This window comes from Mauremys reevesii, linkage group 9, assembly GCF_016161935.1.
Source record: "Mauremys reevesii isolate NIE-2019 linkage group 9, ASM1616193v1, whole genome shotgun sequence".
Lineage (NCBI taxonomy): Eukaryota > Metazoa > Chordata > Testudines > Geoemydidae > Mauremys > Mauremys reevesii.
This window is the reverse complement of record NC_052631.1, coordinates 16,184,231-16,201,628: the sequence shown is the minus strand read 5'-3', so window position 1 is coordinate 16,201,628 and position 17,398 is coordinate 16,184,231. Positions and strand designations below refer to the sequence as shown.

General features: G+C 44.4%; 2 protein-coding genes across 17 annotated transcripts in view; one reads left to right on the top strand and one right to left on the bottom strand.

Moving 5' to 3' along the window:
- Positions 1–1,685, bottom strand: part of LRRC34 (leucine rich repeat containing 34) — a 40,176-nt gene extending 38,491 nt beyond the window's left edge. For 6 of the 11 annotated variants that reach the window (XM_039487371.1, XM_039487372.1, XM_039487375.1 and 3 more), the window contains exons 1-2: positions 1,628–1,674; positions 808–892 (exon numbers count right to left, since the gene is read on the bottom strand). In XM_039487371.1, the coding sequence (XP_039343305.1) occupies positions 808–829 (22 nt within the window). In that variant the 5' untranslated portion in view covers positions 830–892; positions 1,628–1,674. Of the gene's footprint in view, positions 1–807; positions 893–1,208; positions 1,411–1,495 lie in introns of those variants that run through there. The other 5 variants (XM_039487377.1, XM_039487376.1, XM_039487378.1 and 2 more) reach the window with 5 other exon arrangements.
- On the top strand, positions 1,636–14,579 carry LRRIQ4 (leucine rich repeats and IQ motif containing 4). 6 transcript variants are annotated; one of them, XM_039487364.1, is made up of 6 exons: positions 1,636–1,781; positions 5,936–7,060; positions 10,428–10,601; positions 11,730–11,868; positions 12,846–13,042; positions 14,273–14,579. In XM_039487364.1, exons 2-6 carry the CDS (start codon positions 5,957–5,959, stop codon positions 14,420–14,422), a joined length of 1,764 nt encoding a protein of 587 aa, XP_039343298.1. In that variant the 5' UTR covers positions 1,636–1,781; positions 5,936–5,956; the 3' UTR covers positions 14,423–14,579. The 6 variants fall into 6 exon arrangements, with proteins under 6 accessions (XP_039343298.1, XP_039343300.1, XP_039343295.1 ...); XM_039487366.1 differs by lacking the exon at positions 1,636–1,781 and adding an exon at positions 4,514–4,651 and having other exon boundaries at positions 12,846–12,967; XM_039487361.1 differs by lacking the exon at positions 1,636–1,781 and adding an exon at positions 4,514–4,651.
- The last annotated feature ends 2,819 nt before the right edge of the window (positions 14,580–17,398 follow it).

Sequence of the window (17,398 nt, the reverse complement as noted above, 5' to 3'; positions counted from 1 at the left end):
AGGTAGACAAACTCATGCTAGTTGGGCTTGAACTAGCACAGGGGTAGGAAACCTATGGCACATATGCCAAAGGCAGCACACAAGATGGTTTTCAGTGGCACTCACACTGCCCGGGTCCTGGCCATCGGTCAGGGGGGCTCTGCATTTTAATTTAATTCTAAATGAAGCTTCTTAAACATTTTACAAAACTTATTTACTTTACATACAACAATAGTTTAGTTATATATTATAGACTGATAGAAAGAGACCTTCTAAAAACATTAAAATGTATTACTGGCACGCGAAACCTTAAATCAGAGTGAATAAATGAAGACTCGGCACACCACTTCTGAAAGGTTGCCAACCCCTGAACTAGCATGTAAAAATAGCAGCATGGATGGCTCTGGTGGAGACGCAGGCTAGTCACCCTAGCTCAGATCCAGGAGGTCAGGAGTGCTTGAGAGCCCAAGCCACAAGTTCCACACTGATATTTTTAGTGCGATAGCTCAAGCCTGACTAGCACAAGTCTGTCTGCCTGCTCCCAGCTGCCATGTAGACATACCCCTATGTTCCTCCATGGCAAAATAACAAGCCCAAGTCTGTGAGTACTGAATTTTTTACTAAGCAAAACCAAGAGAAAGATTTCACTGTTTCAACATACTTGATCATCTTTAATCTACTTTTAAATTAAAACTATATTCTCAAAGGCCTGTATCTTATATTGATATTTCCTTAAATAATAAATAAAGTGTGTCAATATGCAGCAGTGGAGAATTTCAACACAAATTAAATATTAACATGGTATAACTTGTCTAGCAATAAAGTTACCTTCAGAGGTTTGAGCTGTCATTTCAATGTACTCTAGGTGCTTTCACTGATAACTCCGATGTCACACTACGGGGGGGAAAATAGCCTAATATTAAAAAAAAATGAAAAAAAAATCTCCTTTTACAAAGAGCCAAACACACACACACAGACATCTGTTTTAAAGGCTTTCCCCTTATTTCTGTTGGGCAAACAAGCGACTCCTACTAGTCAATTACAAGTGGATATTTCAAACATTAACTATATTCCTCACAGGTTTTAGTTTCAAAAAAGATTTTTTAAAATCAGGCGCAGCAAAGCACGCCTCACATGCATCCGACGAAGTGGGGATTCACCCAGGAAAGCTCATGCTGCAAAACGTCTGTTAGTCTATAAGGTGCCACAGGACTCTCTGCTGCTCTCACCGGTTAGGGGCCCGATCCAGCCGCGCCTGCCTCGCGTTCACGGCGGACGGAGGCACCCCCACCCCATGACACCCGCTAGTAAGCGCTGCTGGCAGAATGGGCCCCGGGTTAAGTTCCTGGGCTGGGGGTCCTTCCAAGCCTTGCCCCACAGGGCCGGTCTCTCCCCAGCACGGAATGGGGGGGGGGGCAGATCTGATCACGCCCAGACACGCCCTGGAGAACCCCCCCCCCCGCCCCCACGTGCTTGTGCGCCCTACACGCCGGGGTCTCCCACCCCTGCGGCGCACCGAGCCCCCCGCCCCGCTCCAGGCTGGGGACGGGTCTCCATGGCCGGCGGGCCCCTGCGCTCTGAATGCCTGGGGCTCCCCGGGGCTGAGGGTCAGGGCCCAGGCGGCAGCCCCTGTCCCCGCGGCGGCTACCTGCGGCCGTGGCCGGGGGGTGGTTCGCAAGCTCAGGGCCCCGGCCGTGGTTGCCATGGAGACACCGACCGCACGCGCTTCTCTTGCCGCCCGTCCCGCCGGAGGGTTCTCCAGTGCGCCTGCGTCCCCTCATCCCACTCAGCGAGCGCCCCGGGTAAGGCTCGACCCTCGCCGGGCACGGCTCGGGAAGGAGCCGAGCGAGAGTCGCCCTCACGCGCCCCCACGTAGCCCTCCTTCTGCCAGCAAAGCCCCTCGCTTGCGAGACATGACATGCATGGGCTTGGGGTATCCCCTGAGAGCCATGAAACCGGGGGGTCCCTCCCGGTGAATGCATTGAACAGGAGTGCTCTGCAACGGGGTGAAACCGGGGGGTCCCTCCCGGTGAATGCATTGAACAGGAGTGCTCTGCAACGGGGTGAAACCGGGGGGTCCCTCCCGGTGAATGCATTGAACAGGAGTGCTCTGCAACGGAGTGAAACCGGGGGGGGGCCCTCCCGGTGAATGCATTGAACAGGAGTGCTCTGCAACGGGGTGAAACCGGGGGGACCCTCCCGGTGAATGCATTGAACAGGAGTGCTCTGCAACGGGGTGAAACCGGGGGGGCCCCTTCCGGTGAATGCATTGAACAGGAGTGCTCTGCAACGGGGTGAAACCGGGGGGACCCTCCCGGTGAATGCATTGAACAGGAGTGCTCTGCAACGGGGTGAAACCGGGGGGGCCCCTTCCGGTGAATGCATTGAACAGGAGTGCTCTGCAACGGGGTGAAACGGGGGTCCCTCCCGGTGCATGCATTGAACAGGAGTGCTCTGCAACGGGGTGAAACTGGGGGGGTCCCTCCCGGTGAATGCATTGAACAGGAGTGCTCTGCAACGGGGTGAAACCGGGGGGGTCCCTCCCGGTTAATGCATTGAACAGGAGTGCTCTGCAACGGGGTGAAACCGGGGGTCCCTTCCAGTGAATGCATTGAACTGGGATGCTCCGCAATGCCGTGAGCCTGGGGATCCCTCCCCATGAAGAGCATATGGGAGCAGGGTCCCCCGACACACCTATGAAAATACCTCTCCATACAGAGGAGTTCTGTTCTGAAAAGCCATACACTTGAGGTTCCATCCACAGGAGGATGTTTGATTGGGGTCTTCCCTGCAAAGCTATGAACTGTCCACCTCCCTCTCCCCCTCACTTGTACAAGCCTTGAAATTGGTTGTCTCTCATCCTGTGATGGCATCAATTTGTCAGAACTATGAAATTGGAGGGTTGATGGGGTGCCCCTTACAGACTTCACTGGAAGAACTCTTTTTTCTGGTGCTCTGACCTGTTTTGTGTGTCCCTTTAATGGTTGCCTTACATGTTACTTAACGGAGGAATTGTTAGGAGGCAGTGTTTCCCCCTCCCCCGCTCCCACCCCCACCCCCACCCGTTTGCTGAAATAGCATCCTGCATAATTGCACTTTATTACTAGGCAATCTCTTTTGTTGTGCCCAGGGTTGCTGGATCAGTAACCTACCACCCAGACTTCTCCCCCTCAAGGGAAATTCTCCAACACGGTGGAGCTGAACCCTTCTGAAACCCTACATCTAGGGCTAGCTAGGATTCTGACCCTTTGAGAGCTTCCCCCAACCTCCCATTTTTGCTCTCTCCCATGTGATACTCCCACTCTGCTCAGGTCTCTCCCTGGATGATGGCCAAAACCACTTTACTCAACGTTGGGCTCCCACAGGCAGGATCTACAAGAGTGGGTCCGGAACCACCAGTCAATAATTGTCTCTGAGCACAACCAACAGGTAGCAAGGTCCTGTAACCACTGCACCATCTTCTGCACCCAACTTCACCAACCTGTGTTCTCCACCACATGTAGGCCACTGGTCTGTCTCCCCGACCTGGGAGGAACTAATACCCAACACTCTCCCCTCCAACTGAGCTTTCTCATCCCTTTATAGGGAGCTCCTACCCCTCCAGCACTGTGTCTGATAATTGAACAGGGCAGGTTGGTCCCTGGCTTCCAGACATCCTTAAAGGGGCAGACTACCCTGTTACACATAGGTGTCTGTATCTGTCCCTCTCATTTAGTATATTTTTTCTACTGTCTGTCACTATCTTAATATTACCCTTGTATACAAGACATGTGCTGCTGCCTCTCACAGGGCAGAAGCAGGGTGTATGACAGCACAAACTTTGTTTCTACATCAAAAATAGAAAACTGGGGACTCTCACTTTGTATTAGAAATTGGTAATCCCAACCTGGACGGGTATGATGGCTGCTGCTTTGTCTCCAAATCTGAGCTTCTTTTCCTTGCTCCCCATCTCTTTTTCCATTTATAGGAACACAAGAATCACCATACTGGATCAGATATGTGGTCCATCTAGTCCAATATCCTGCTGAGACAGTGGCCAGCACTAGATGCTTCAGAAGAAGGTGCAAGAAACCCTGCAGTAGGCAGATGAGGGATAATTTGCTCCCTAACAATTCTCCTCTTAGCCCCTAATAGTCAGAGATTGGTTTAAATCCCAAAGCATGAGATTTTATATGCCTTCCAAAACTTTTTTTTTATCATTTACTATTATAACTCTGGATATTCTTGTTATAAGTGTCCAATCTCTTTTTGAATCATGCTAATTTCTTGGTTTCAAGGGCATCCTGTGACAATAGTTCTGCAGTCTAATGTATGGCTTGTGTGAAAAAGTATTTCCTTTTATCAGCTTTGAATTTGCTGCCTTTCAGTTTCATTGGTTGTTCCCTTGTTCTTGTTTTATGAGATGGGGCAACAGACATTCCAACTCCAATTTCTCTATACCACTTGTTATTTTGTATATTTTTCATTCCTCTCTCCCTTTCTGCTGGTGCTTGCAAACTGCTCATCGTTGAGATTATGACATCCTTTTAGGTGAGATTATGATGTAGAGGTAAATGAGTCAGCCACCAGCCTCTTAGTTTTTCCTCCCATTGCTTTCTCTGCTGCTGCTCTTTGAACATTGACTTGTGGGATTGTGACATCCACCCCAGTAGGTTTGTGACATCAGATGCAAGTGAGCTAATCATCTCCTCTTCCTATTATTCCCCATTTTCCATTATTCAGTAACATTCTGCAATCCTAGGTTTTTAAATGCATATATACATATGATTCAAATGACACTTAGCTTGTCCGTATTGGTCAGAAACGATAGAAGTAATATGTGTCATGTAAAATGGTGATATCATTTGTAAAACTCTGCTATTATTGAATTATTATGTAATACAATAGTGGTCAGAGGCCTCATCTGAGATCTGGGGGCCATTGTGCTAAGGGCAGTATAATCGTAAAACTATATCCAACATGATGCCTGTTACACAAAACCCATAGAACAACTCTATGGTCCTGATTCAGCAAAGCATTTAAACACATCCTTAGCCTTATATGTGAATAATCCTGTTCCTATTCAGCAAAGCACATAGGCACATGCTTTAAGTTAAGTGTTTTGCTGCCTTTGAGCCGATAAAGGCATGATGCTACTTGGGTTCATCAACTCCCACTGAAATCAAGGTCATGCCCCAGTTGAGCAAAAATTCCAAAGCAATAGTAGAATATGAAAATCGGGACACTTTAATGATAGAAAAGATCTAATTTCCAGGAGGTATCACTGGTGCACCAGTAAACTGGAAAAATTGAAAAAACACTGAATTTTGGGAGGAGAAATCCAAATTGATCTGTACTGAAAACATTTTAAGAATATAAGCACATCTCCTCTGCTGGTGTAAATTTTTATAGCTCAATGGAGCTATGCTGATTTACACCAAATGATGATGTGGCCCATAAAACTTAAACTCAAGACCTCTTTTGAAGTATTTCAAAACACACTATGTAAGAACTGTTTATTCAATTTAAAATCACTTGACAATATAAGGCCAAATTCTGCTCTTGGTTACACTTGTATAAATTGCAGTAACTGCTTTAGCTTCAATGGCATTACTCCAAATTTACACTGGTATATCCGAGAACAAAATTTGGTCCATATAATTTTATACCGAGGACTTTCTGGCTCATTGGGCTAAATTCAGTCATGATGTAAGCAGATGCATCTCTGTTGACTTCAGTAGCATTTCATCCACTGAATTTGGCCCTTTGTGCCTTTACCAATAGATTAAGGGCCAAAAAATGCCTTCATTTACATTCTTTCAAGCTTTGGATGTCAGTGGGTAACATCAGTTTCAGTGGTATGGGTGCATCTGAAGTCAGAATCTGTCCCTAAATATCGAACTATTTCATCCTTTTATTGTTATTTAAGTGGGTTAAAGTTGGACTACTGCTGATTCCTTATTTTTTTTCTCTTTAGAGTTAAAAATAAGTAGCACAGATGGTTGAGTTTCAGCAGAGCCCTGATGCCAACGCAGTGAATGTTCATTTCTCAAGAGCAGATACCACAATTCTTGAGAAGGACAGTTCACAGATTTCACAGGAAACACAAGTGACGAAAGAACTAGAGAAGGACGCTCTACCTGTACACGTCACAGATCGGATATTTTTTATTGATTTAGCCAATAAGCAACAGACAACTATCCCTTTACAAATCTTTGAACTGGAAGATCTGGAAGAACTGCACTTGGAAAAAAACTTAATTGAAAGCATCCCAGGAGACATCCATCATCTTAAGAAGGTGAAAGTTCTTTATCTGAATGAGAACTACATACACGACATCTGTGAAGAACTTGGGGAGCTGAAATATCTTCAGAGCTTAGATTTAAGTAGCAATCCACTCTCTTACAGTTCGCTGCATATCATCAGCAAACTGCAGGCGCTCCGTCAGCTCAGGCTTTATGATGCAAACTTGGATGAGTTCCCAGTGGAGATCTGTAAATGCCTCCATCATGTTGAGCTGCTTGGACTATCTGGCAATAATCTAAGGTATCTGCCTAAAGAAGTAGTGAATCTGAGAAAACTTAAAGAGATCTACCTGCAAAAAAACAGATTTGAAAGCTTTCCCCTGGAACTTTGTCATCTTCTTAATCTGGAAATAATAGATCTGGAACAAAATCTAGTGAGTTTTGTCCCTGAAGAGATTGTCTCTTTGACAAACTTAGTGAAACTATTTTTAGCTTTCAATAACCTGTTATCAGTCCCTGATACATTGCATCGCTGCCGGAGACTGACTGTGCTTGATTTGTCTAATAACCTCCTGCGTAGGCTCCCTCCTAACTTCAAGCAGCTCACAGAAATGAACGAGCTTGGTCTGTCTGGTAACAACTTGGAAAAGTTTCCACGTCAGATTTGCCATTGGAAGTCCCTTTGCCTCATTTATTTGAAAAACACTGGCTTGCAAGTGCTACCTTCTTCCTTTACCAGATTAACCTGTATCAAGATATTAGATCTTAGTGAAAATTTCTTTGATGAATTCCCTAAGGAGATCTGTGCTATGGAAAATCTGGAAATATTGTCACTGGATGACAATCAAATATGTGAGGTATTGATTTCTTTATTTTTGGTGTGGGATTCTATATACACTTCAAATTCACTAGGCTAATCTGCATTTCAAATGTAATAGTATGAGCCACTTAACTCTACAACATAGGGAGATAATAATATGTATGGTCTTTTGGGGCAGGATACATCTTTTTGTTCTGTGTTTGTACAGCACTTGGCACAATGGGGTCTTGGCCCATCACGGTTGTTCCTAGATGCTAAAATAATAAATAGTATTAATAATAATACAAGCCTGAATCCAAGGATGTGAGACTCAAGAATATATAACCCTCTAAAGCGTGCAAACCCCAGCAATCCTTATGCCAGGCAGCACAGCCAAATAGAGATGCCACTAGTTGGGGCAGCAGGAAACAAAGGATTCTGTTCCTGGCTCTGCTATTGTCCAGCTGTGTGATCCTGGGCAGGTCACCTCACCTCTCTTTGCCTCAGTCTCTCAATCTCTAAAATAGAGCTGATGATACTCACTCTCCTTTGCAAAGTGCTTTGAGATCTTTGCCTGGAAAGCGCCACTGTAATTGTTAAATATTATTTTACAGGGAAGAGATCTACCCAATGCAGAAGCCAAAATGTTTTCAACCACCCATAGAGTGAGACTTCCTATTGTCATTTATCTTCTCTCTTCCCAACTTAGGGACATGCCTTTTGCTGGGGTGGTCTCATCCATAATAGTCACTGGATGGAGGCAGCTGTAGAAGCTATATAATTTACCTTCCCTCTCTCATTTCTCCTTCATTACATTCAAAGCTGGTTTACCATGACTAAGTCTACCCTGCACTAGGCAATGGAGTTAGGTATCAGTAACCTCGCAGTTCCCACTGTCCCTGCTAGCCCCATTCAGTGAGTGTCAATACCAAAGCTGTTCTGCAACTTAATTTTTAATCTATTCAGATATCTACAGCTCTCTCTTCTTTAACACATTTACAGGATGGCATTGAGCTATCTAAGGTCTTCTAAGGGATAGCTCAGTGGTTTGAGCATTGCCCTACTAAACCCAGGGTTGTGAATTCAATCCTTGTGGGGGCCATTTAGGGAACGGGGGTAAAAATCTGTCTGGGGATTGGTCCTGCTTTGAGCAGGGGGTTGGACTAGATGACCTGCTGAGGTCCCTTCCAACCCTGATATTCTGTGATAATTATTCATTGTTTTCCTTTAACATTAATGGGAGTCTTGAAACTATATCCCAAGGCATCAAAAATCCTTTCACCTCTAAGTACTCGATGACCCCAATTCGGTAAAAAGGTCCTTGCAGGTACTGGGGTGCAAAGCATGAACTTCACTAAGGGTGGGAGCCTAGATTTCCCAAGAATTATATGATATGGAAGAATTGTACTTCAGTGCTTTACTTGGAGGATATTTTCTTTGATGCTTGTGCAGTGTTCATTATAAGGCAGGGGTGGCCAAACTTACTGACCCTCCAAGCTGCAGACAATAATCTTCAGAAGTTTGAGAACCAGGACCATCCCTAGCTATTCTGGGACCCTACGCAGCCCCCGTGGGGGGTGGGGCCCCAGCCCTCGGGTGGGGGGACGGACTAGCCCCAGGCCTCCACGGGGGTGGGGGGGGGAATACTGGCTTGGGGGGAACCACTCCCAGCACTCACTGGTGGCACGTCTGGGGCCAGGTCGCTGCACTTCCCACCACCGGTGAGTGCAGACCCAGCCCTGCTGCAGTCCTCAGGGAAGTGGGGGCAAGGCTGGGACAGAGCAGAGGTGGGAAGGGGGAGGCTGGGGCAGGGTGGGTGCCCCAAATTTCCTGGTGCCCTACGCAGCTGCATACTTTGCATATGGGTAGGGACAGCCCTGTTGAGAACCCAGCAGGCCTGCCAGGGATTGAGGCTTCTGCCCTGCGGCGGGATGGTGGGGTCTCAGGGTTTCTGCCCTGCAGGAGGTGCCTGTCAAGGCTTGGGGGTTCTGCCCCAGGGAGGTGCCTACCAAGGCTCAGGGCTTCTGCCCTGCTTCTGTTGAAGCCCTGGCAGGTGCCTCCCACAGGGCTAAAGCCCCAAGACCTCTCTCCCTGCTGGGTAGAAGCACCTAAACCCAGACGTGGGCAAACTACAGCCTTCCCTACCTGGCCCTCCATACAGTTGTGCAACCCTGATGTGGCCCTCGAGCCAAAAAGTTTGCCCACCTCTGCCCTAACCCCACCACCCCACTGTGGGGCTGAAACCCTGAGCTCCCCCCATCCAGTGGAAAATGTGGGGGATGACATGGTGGGCTCCGCAAGCTGCACTTTAACTATTAAAGACCCACATGTGGCTCGCAAGCCCCGGTTTGGCCACCCCTGTTATAAGGCATTAGTACAAGGTGTTTGTGATGTGAGACACTGTTATATGCTACCCAAAGGCAGCAAGGTGCTAGAATAACACATTCTTAAGGCCATTGGAGCGGATGAGTGACGGTAGCTTAATTAAAATTGCAGTTAATAAAACTGATAGTTATTATGTTTACGTTTGTTTCCTAATGCTGATGTGCATCACAGCCTCACCACCCCCGGTAACCGATTGTCACTGACAGACAGATATTCAGCCAGGAAAAAAGGAACCAAAAACAAACCACTAAAAAGTGAAAAGCTAGACATGGTAACCTGCTTTGAATAGTAGAGATTAGATGCTAAAAGGGCCTGGTTCTATTTATTCCTAATTTTTTCTGAAGTAATGGTCTGATAATTGCATTTGCCTAGGATCAATAAATGTGACATACTATTTGAAACAGAGCAGGAGGCAAGTTTACAATGGATGTACAAGTTGTTAATGCTTTTAGATCCATTATTTTATGCTTGCCTAGGGAACAATTATACAGCTGAAACCTGTCAATATATGAACAATAATGGGTGTCTTCCTCTTATGGCATCAAAACCCATTTCCCTTTTGTGATATAATGCAATCCTCCCCATCTTGTGCCAGGAGATCGTGATTCGTTTTATTTTTTTTCCCTTGAAGGCTACATTTGTGGAAGTGGTAATATATGCAAATGGCCCAATATAACATTTTAATTTATGTAAATTAACTTATAATACACAGATACTATCAGAGGGATCGGGAGCACTGTTACATTTCATTCTCCAGGCAGCCACTTCTGGAAAGAACATATATATGCTAAGAATTAGCCTAATTCAGATGAAGTTTACACAGAGACACCTTTCAGTAAGGGAAAATAGCAGGGAAACATTTAAAAAATTTCAATCATAATGTGGCAATATCATAGAATGTGGCCAGCATGATATTCTTCGTTGATCCGTAGTAATGTGACAGAGTATTTCCCAGAACAGCAAACAACAAATAACAAAACATAGCTATTTAATGGATATAAATGTTTTTTTTTAAAATGTATGTTTTGGAACATGCCTAGATACCTCCAGAGGTGACGAGACTCTCTAACTTAAAATGCCTTGGTCTGACTGGAAACAGATTCAGTGTCTTTCCAGAGGAAGTCTTTCTCCTTCAGTCATTAGAGAAATTATATCTGGGACAAGATAAAGGGATCAAATTCATGACTCTTCCAAGAGACATCAGCAAACTGCAGGTAGGAAAAAGAGCAGAGAGAGGAGCTCAGTAATAACTCTGCCTGGTACCACAAAGAAGCACAGAAGAATTAAGCTGTTTGAAGAGAATGAATCCCAGTCCTACAGGCTTTCCACAAATGCACCTTCCATGGACAATGGGATTTGGTGCACAGGGCCTGTCAACAGCAGGTGCTGAGCACACTAAAGTCCCATTTAATTTGATGGGACACAACAGCTTGCAGAATTGGACCCACTGAGGTCTGGCAGGATTGGGTACAGGGCCAGCTCCAGGTTTTTTGCTGCCTCAAGCAGCAATAAATAAATAAAATAAAAATAAGATCCACGATCGCGATCTGCAGCTCTACCACCACCACTTCAGTCTTTGGCAGCAATGCAGTGGCAGGTTCTTCGCTCCGAGAGGGAGTGAGGGACCCACTGCCGAATTGCCACCGAAGACCCGGACGTGCCGCTCCTCACCGTTGGCCACCCCAAGCAGCTGCTTGCTGGGCTGGTACCTGGAGTTGGCTCTGATTGGGTAAAACATTTGTAACAAACAGGTTTTGTTAAAGTTGATGGACCCAAAACTTAGATATCTCTATATTATATGTAACCTATTTCACATAGATTCTCTCTATTATTTCCATCTCCCTATGTGGAATAAGTTATGTATGTATATCTTTCTGATCCCAGGCTCTAACATTGTTAAACCCATGTTTTACTGGGTGATCAACCACCACTAAGCCCTAGGCAATAAGCCACTTTACAATTGCTGATGGAATTCATGTTTTCCCCTCTCTCTGCCTGCCTACAGAGCAGCCGCTATACCTTTCAAGAGGTTGCTAGCATGCAGGAGTGACAGAAAGACCACATAGTGCATGTGCATAACTATGAACCAAGGCAAAGGAAAAAGTAAATCCTCAAGCCTTGATAGGTCATGCTGCACTTTAAAGAGATGCTCAAACACTGCTGGATAAATTTATCCAGTTATATCACACTCATTACCATAGTATCTGAGCACCTAACAATGCTATCACCCCAGTCGTACGTTTTGCATTTGCCAATGTTCAGTTGTGCATTGTTCAATGATCTCCCTAAGGAAACAAATCCTTTTTTTTTTTAAATAGAAAATCATGCATATTTTTTTCCAGAATCTGAAAGAGCTGTACCTAGAGAACAATTGTCTGGAGTACCTGCCACCTTCCATAGGCTTGCTGAGCAACCTAGAAATAGTTGACTGTCACAACAACCTCCTTAAAGAACTCCCAGACTCCATATGTCAAGTACAAGGTGAAAAAACATCCTATGCATTTCTGTCTGTAAGGGCACAGGTTTAAGCAGGGATTTCAGAGTTCAAAAATCTTCCTCTTCTCACCCAGACACCTTTCCTGGTCCAAATGAGAGACTAGATTGAGTAATCAGTATTATTAAAAATTCTTATTGTCTGATGATCTGTTGAAGACTTTCCCTATTGAATAGATTCAGATGCAATATACACCACAGGAAAGTTAATGATCCGCAGATAGAAGTGGCATTGTTTTTTTCAAATTGGTCAATTTATGACAAAGTAGAACAATTAACAATTCTTGCGGCTTTCTTACCAAGAAAGCATTTTGCTGCTTCACAAAAACTCCCCTGAGTCTGCGGCACAGATGCAGTGTGTAGGTGGTGTTTATGTAACCCACACCCACTCAGTGTGGCCTTCTCTCCTCCCCTAGTGGTGGTTGGGCCACAAATAGAGGTTAATAAGCCTGATTCAGCCTTGGCTAACAGACTGGTGTCTTTTAAGCTTAGAGGATCATACTTTAAGATCCCCAGCTCCCAAGTCTATTTCTTGTTGCCAGCGACCCACCTCAGGGTGTGGCATATCATTTAGGAAATGAAGCTCTCTGTTGAGTGCTTCACTCTAGTTCCTATTTTGGGGAAAAAACAATTTTGTATTCTTGCAATTATCTTGAGCCTAAGCCTAAAAACTCATAAGTCAGGGTTGTGGAAGTAGAAAGGCACAACAACAGTAACCCTTGTTGATATTTTTGTAGAAAAAAAGAATTTTGATCATAACATATTGGTGTTATTGAAATCCTGTGAAAAATCTCTCTTTATACTATAGAATGAAACAACCTATTGATGTGCTGGGAAATATTTATATACACAGAGTAAATATTTCACACCCCAGCAATACATTGTTTAATTGTAAGCACACCCAGGGGAACACTCCAGATTATTATTATTCTGTGCATTGCAGTTTTGTGATTTTATTTGTTCAGGTTTGCAAAGATTGCTTGTTCAGAACAATCAGTTGTTCCAACTCCCAGAAAACTTGGACAATCTTCAGAAGCTGCAGCTTGTCTTGCTGGATGGGAACCCTATGACAGACCCTCCAATTGAGGTGTGCAGCCAGGGGAACTTGGCTATCAGGGAGTATTTACAGGAAAAGAGGCATCAAAAGGCCAAGGCTACAAAGGTACAAGGCATAAGAGATCTAATACACTGCACAAATTGCATTAATAACCCAGTGTTTTACACAACATTCTACAGGGCATGCATGCAAGGTCCTGAAGTATCTTAAAAATTCTGTCAGCTATGATGGGGCAGTAAAGCAGCAGATACCTCCTTGTGTTCTATGAAGTCTCTATCTCATTGCCAAATGGGGAATGTGGGCTTGGCAGGGGAATGGCCACTGGGTCCATGCACAATGCAGAGCCATTAAGCCAAATCCTTGCTTGGGGAAGAAGCTATAAACTGCATCCTTTAGTCCCAAGACTGTAGAACCTGGAGGCACAAAGATTCAGCCTGGAATGGCCCTAGATCAGTGATACTCAGACTGAGGCTCAGGAGCCGCAAGTGGCTCTTTAATGTGTTTCCTGGAGCTCTTTGTAGCACATATTAAAACAGTGATAATTAACCACCAATCAGGATGCTTGTACTATGTTATTAACCAATTGTAGAATACTTAGTTGTTTTGCTGTGAGATTCTAATTATATAATATAAGAGAAAGTGAAACAATTACTGTGGCTCTTTTGGGTAATAGTGATTGCTAAGTTGGCTCCTGAACCACTGAGGTTTGAGTATCACTGCCCTAGATGGTTATTAGAAGCTCAGTGTACAGCACCAGTAGGCAATAGAGTCATTTTGCTCAAAAGATGGGGATGAGGAACAAGGGGCAGGTCCTCAGTCGCTGATTCTCCTGTACTTCAAATTCTTCCCTTCCCCCAGTTATTGTCTCTTATTTCTAACACATTGCTACCCAACATCTGAAAGGAAACAACTTCCCTTTCATTGGATCCAATGTAGGACCATTAGCTAGGTCCAAATTGGCTGTGGGTACATGGGCTAACATAACAGCCAAAATAGTGACATTTAAAGTTGGGAAGCTGACTTCTCCACTTGAAGTCCTTGCCTTGACCAAAGAGTTGAGAGAACAACAATGAGAGTGTTCCCTCCCTCAGAGAAATTTTAGTTTAATTTTAAAATAGCACATGGAAATAATCTGAAAAATATAATTTTGTTGGTTGGCACGTCCTCTTACTTTAAATTAATTTAGTCTAATCATGAATTTAACCCCAGTTTACTCCAGCAGACCCCAATGCATTCAGCTTTTTGCATCAATACTAGCCAACAGTGCTCAAGTCAATTGTTTGAAGTCACCCTCCTCTTCTCTAGGTAAGAATATTGTTCCATCCTCTCTTTCAGATCCAGGCTTGGTGGCGTGGGCAGATGGTGCGGAAGGGGCTTGGAATTTTTGCTGAGCTTCAAAAACTGTTAAAGAAAGGAAAGAAAGATAAGAAAGGAAAAGAAAAGGGGAAAGAAAAGCCTGGCAAAGGTGCAAAGGGCAAAAAGTAGTAATTCCGTAAATGATTTGTACATCAAACTGTTTAGAACTCTTGTACATTGGGAGGGCAGATACTTTCTTGCTTCTCCCGGTAAGGGATAATCAATACTAAAATTTCCAGAACACTGAACATTACAATTAAAAAATAACTTAGGTGTTTTATGGCCAGTTTTGTGCATGTGTCAAAATTTCTCCAGTTAAATGAGGTTAGATGGTAAAATAATTTATGATTGCAAAGCACAAGTGCAGTTGATTAACTGGAAGTGAATTGTATCTGTGGAGCTCTGTGCTGACTACATTCTTTAAAATTTATGTCTTCTGTAATAAGAATGGTCATACAGTGGTTTAGCGTTTTCATAACATCCCCACTGGGTCAGGCCAATGGTCCATCTAGCCCTGTATTCCATCTTCTGACAGTGGCCAATGCCAGGTTCTTCAGAGGGAATGAACAGAGCAGGCAATCACAGTCTACTCCCAGCTTCTGGCAAACAGAGGCTAGGGAAACCCAGAGCATAGGGTTGCATCCCTGCCCATCCTGGCTAATAGCTATTGATGGACCTATCCTCCAGGAACTTATCTAGCTTTTTTTTTTTAAAACCCTGTTATAGTTTTGGCCTTCACAGCATCCCCTGGCAAAGAGTATCACAGGTTGACTATGCGTTGTGTGAAGTAGGACTTCCTTTTGTTTTAAACCTGCTATTAATTGTATTGGGTGACCCCTCATCCAGCTGCACCTCTATAGAGTTTTAAATGTATGTATACCATTAGACAGCACTTTGCCTACCACTGAGGTGCAGCCACCTCTGGGGAAAAAAAATACAACTGTAGCACCAAACAGAGCAATACTACACAAGAGTTTAATGAGAAGTGATGACTGCCTCACTCAGCAATACAAGAGGAATGTTAGGTGAAATATAATTGTTCCCACCAGGACATAAAAAAGTCCAAAATTTCTAGATGTTTGCAAAAATGTCCCTTTTTAATGGAAAATTTTGAGTAGGTCTAGTCACAGCATTTAATAACTGCAAATTGTCAGACCCTCAGATTTATGTCTAGTCCCAAAAACAATTCATGCAATTGCAAAATGTCTTCATATAAAAGGCATATTTGCAACACAGTGAATTTGCAAACTACAAAATGGTACTGTGATTTCTGGGATTCACATATTAATGCCCCTGCTCATATAGAGCAATTTATGGATGTTTCTCATGCGTTAGGATAACCCATTTACACAACACTGCACAAACAGAGGGCCATACTCTGAATCACTGCCTAGTATTGACTTAGTACTGCTCAGGCAATGCCTCCTTCCCTTGACTTCGCTGAGATTTATATCTGGGTAAGGCCTGAATCCAAATTGAGAGGCAGGCTGTGACTAGCCCATATGCTGCTTCACAGAGCATGAGTGGGTGGTCTGTGTGAGGGGGAGGCAAAAATTGCAGTCCTGCTCCCTCCCAGCATGTACTAGAGGTGGGGAGAAGAAGGTAGGGCGCTGGCCCTTCCCCATTGGCTCACACAACGGAGGGGTATGATAGGGTCACCATATTTCAGGTTCCCAAAAATAGAACACTGCTATGCGGGGATCTGGAGGGGTGTGTGTGTACTGGGGGTGCTGGACAGGGTACCTGGAGCCTCATTCTCAAGGTGAGGGGCAGTGTCACTCCCTGTCATGGTGACAGAGCAGCTGGCCCAGGCCCAGGAGGCAGTACCTCCCTGTGGGCCTCTCCCCCGAGCCAGAGCTGGGAGCCAGGGCTTGGGCAGGTAGGATCCAGCAGCTGAAAGGCTGTGGCTGAAAGGAAGGGACCAATTGGTGCAGAGAGACAGTGCTTTCTGAGTTGTAACAGCTGCGCCGCAAAAATCCTGGACGTTGCCTCTTATTTGAAAAATCTGCCTAGGCTGAGGATCAAAAAAAAAGAGTCCCGTCTGGGAAAACTCTAGATATGCAATACTCGCTGAAGGGATGTAGAAGCATGGGCAAATCAGATAGAGTACTTCCATTCTGGAGCTTTCTATGCAGGGCAGGGCCTACGTTCCACAACTAAGGATTTGGTCAATAGATTGTTGACCTTCAAGACTCCCTGCAAAAGCCATCTATCTAATAGGTCTTCTGATGAAAGCAGGGGCACTTTGGGTGGAGTGGGATGGAGTTTTGCTGCTGTTTGAGTTGCATGCAAATACTTCCATTGTATTGGGTTACTAGATGATATTTTAATGGATTGGGGGACATGATTGCTGTTAAGGCCCCTAGAGCTTATACAAAGGGGTTTGGAGGTAAGATTTTTCTTTTTTAAACCAGAAAAACAAATAAATAAGGCATGTTTCTGACCCTTGAAAACCTTGCAGACTAAATAAAACAAAACATGACACAAGACAGTAATTCAAGTTAGGGAGGGTACAGGACTGATTGAAGAGAGTGTTGCTGGAAGGGGGTGGGATTTGAAGGAAATCTAGGACATTTGGCAGATGTGAATAGAGACAGGAGGTTACTGTAATCAAGGGAAGAGACAACCTGCATATTGACAAGGGTTTTCACATTGAGGACAATCATAAGAAGTTGGGGGTTTGGAGATAGCAGAAAAAAATATTAATCAGGTCTTGATTACTTGCTATGGGATGTAGCAAAGGAGAGAGGTGTTTCGGTAGATCATTGTAATGTTACCTCAGTTTGGATGCCACATAAAGTGTGTGTTAAAACTAATGTTAAAATGTTTTCAGTGCCTCCATATTAGAAATAAGATTCTCCTGGCATGATATTTATTGCTAGAAATGGACACATGCTCTTTGCTTCTTTTTAATGTTTGCATCATCAGAGTTCCATGCTCACCTTTACAGAATTTCTTTTCTGAAAACAGCTTTATGCCACGTCTGACCAAACATACAATTTGATCTCTGTTTTGCCTCCTGAGGATAGTAAAGTGTATTTTTACAATCAAGCTGTTACTAGAAAAAGGAAGTTCAGAGATGCCCAAATGAAATCATAGAGTAAA

Coding starts and splice junctions, on each gene's coding strand:
- LRRIQ4 (XM_039487364.1), top strand. CDS start 5,957: ATGGTTGAGTTTCAGCAGAGCCCTGATGCCAACGCAGTGAATGTTCAT. Junction 11,869..12,845: donor CTCCATATGTCAAGTACAAG/GTGAAAAAACAT, acceptor TTATTTGTTCAG/GTTTGCAAAGATTGCTTGTT. Junction 13,043..14,272: donor AAAAGGCCAAGGCTACAAAG/GTACAAGGCATA, acceptor CCTCTCTTTCAG/ATCCAGGCTTGGTGGCGTGG.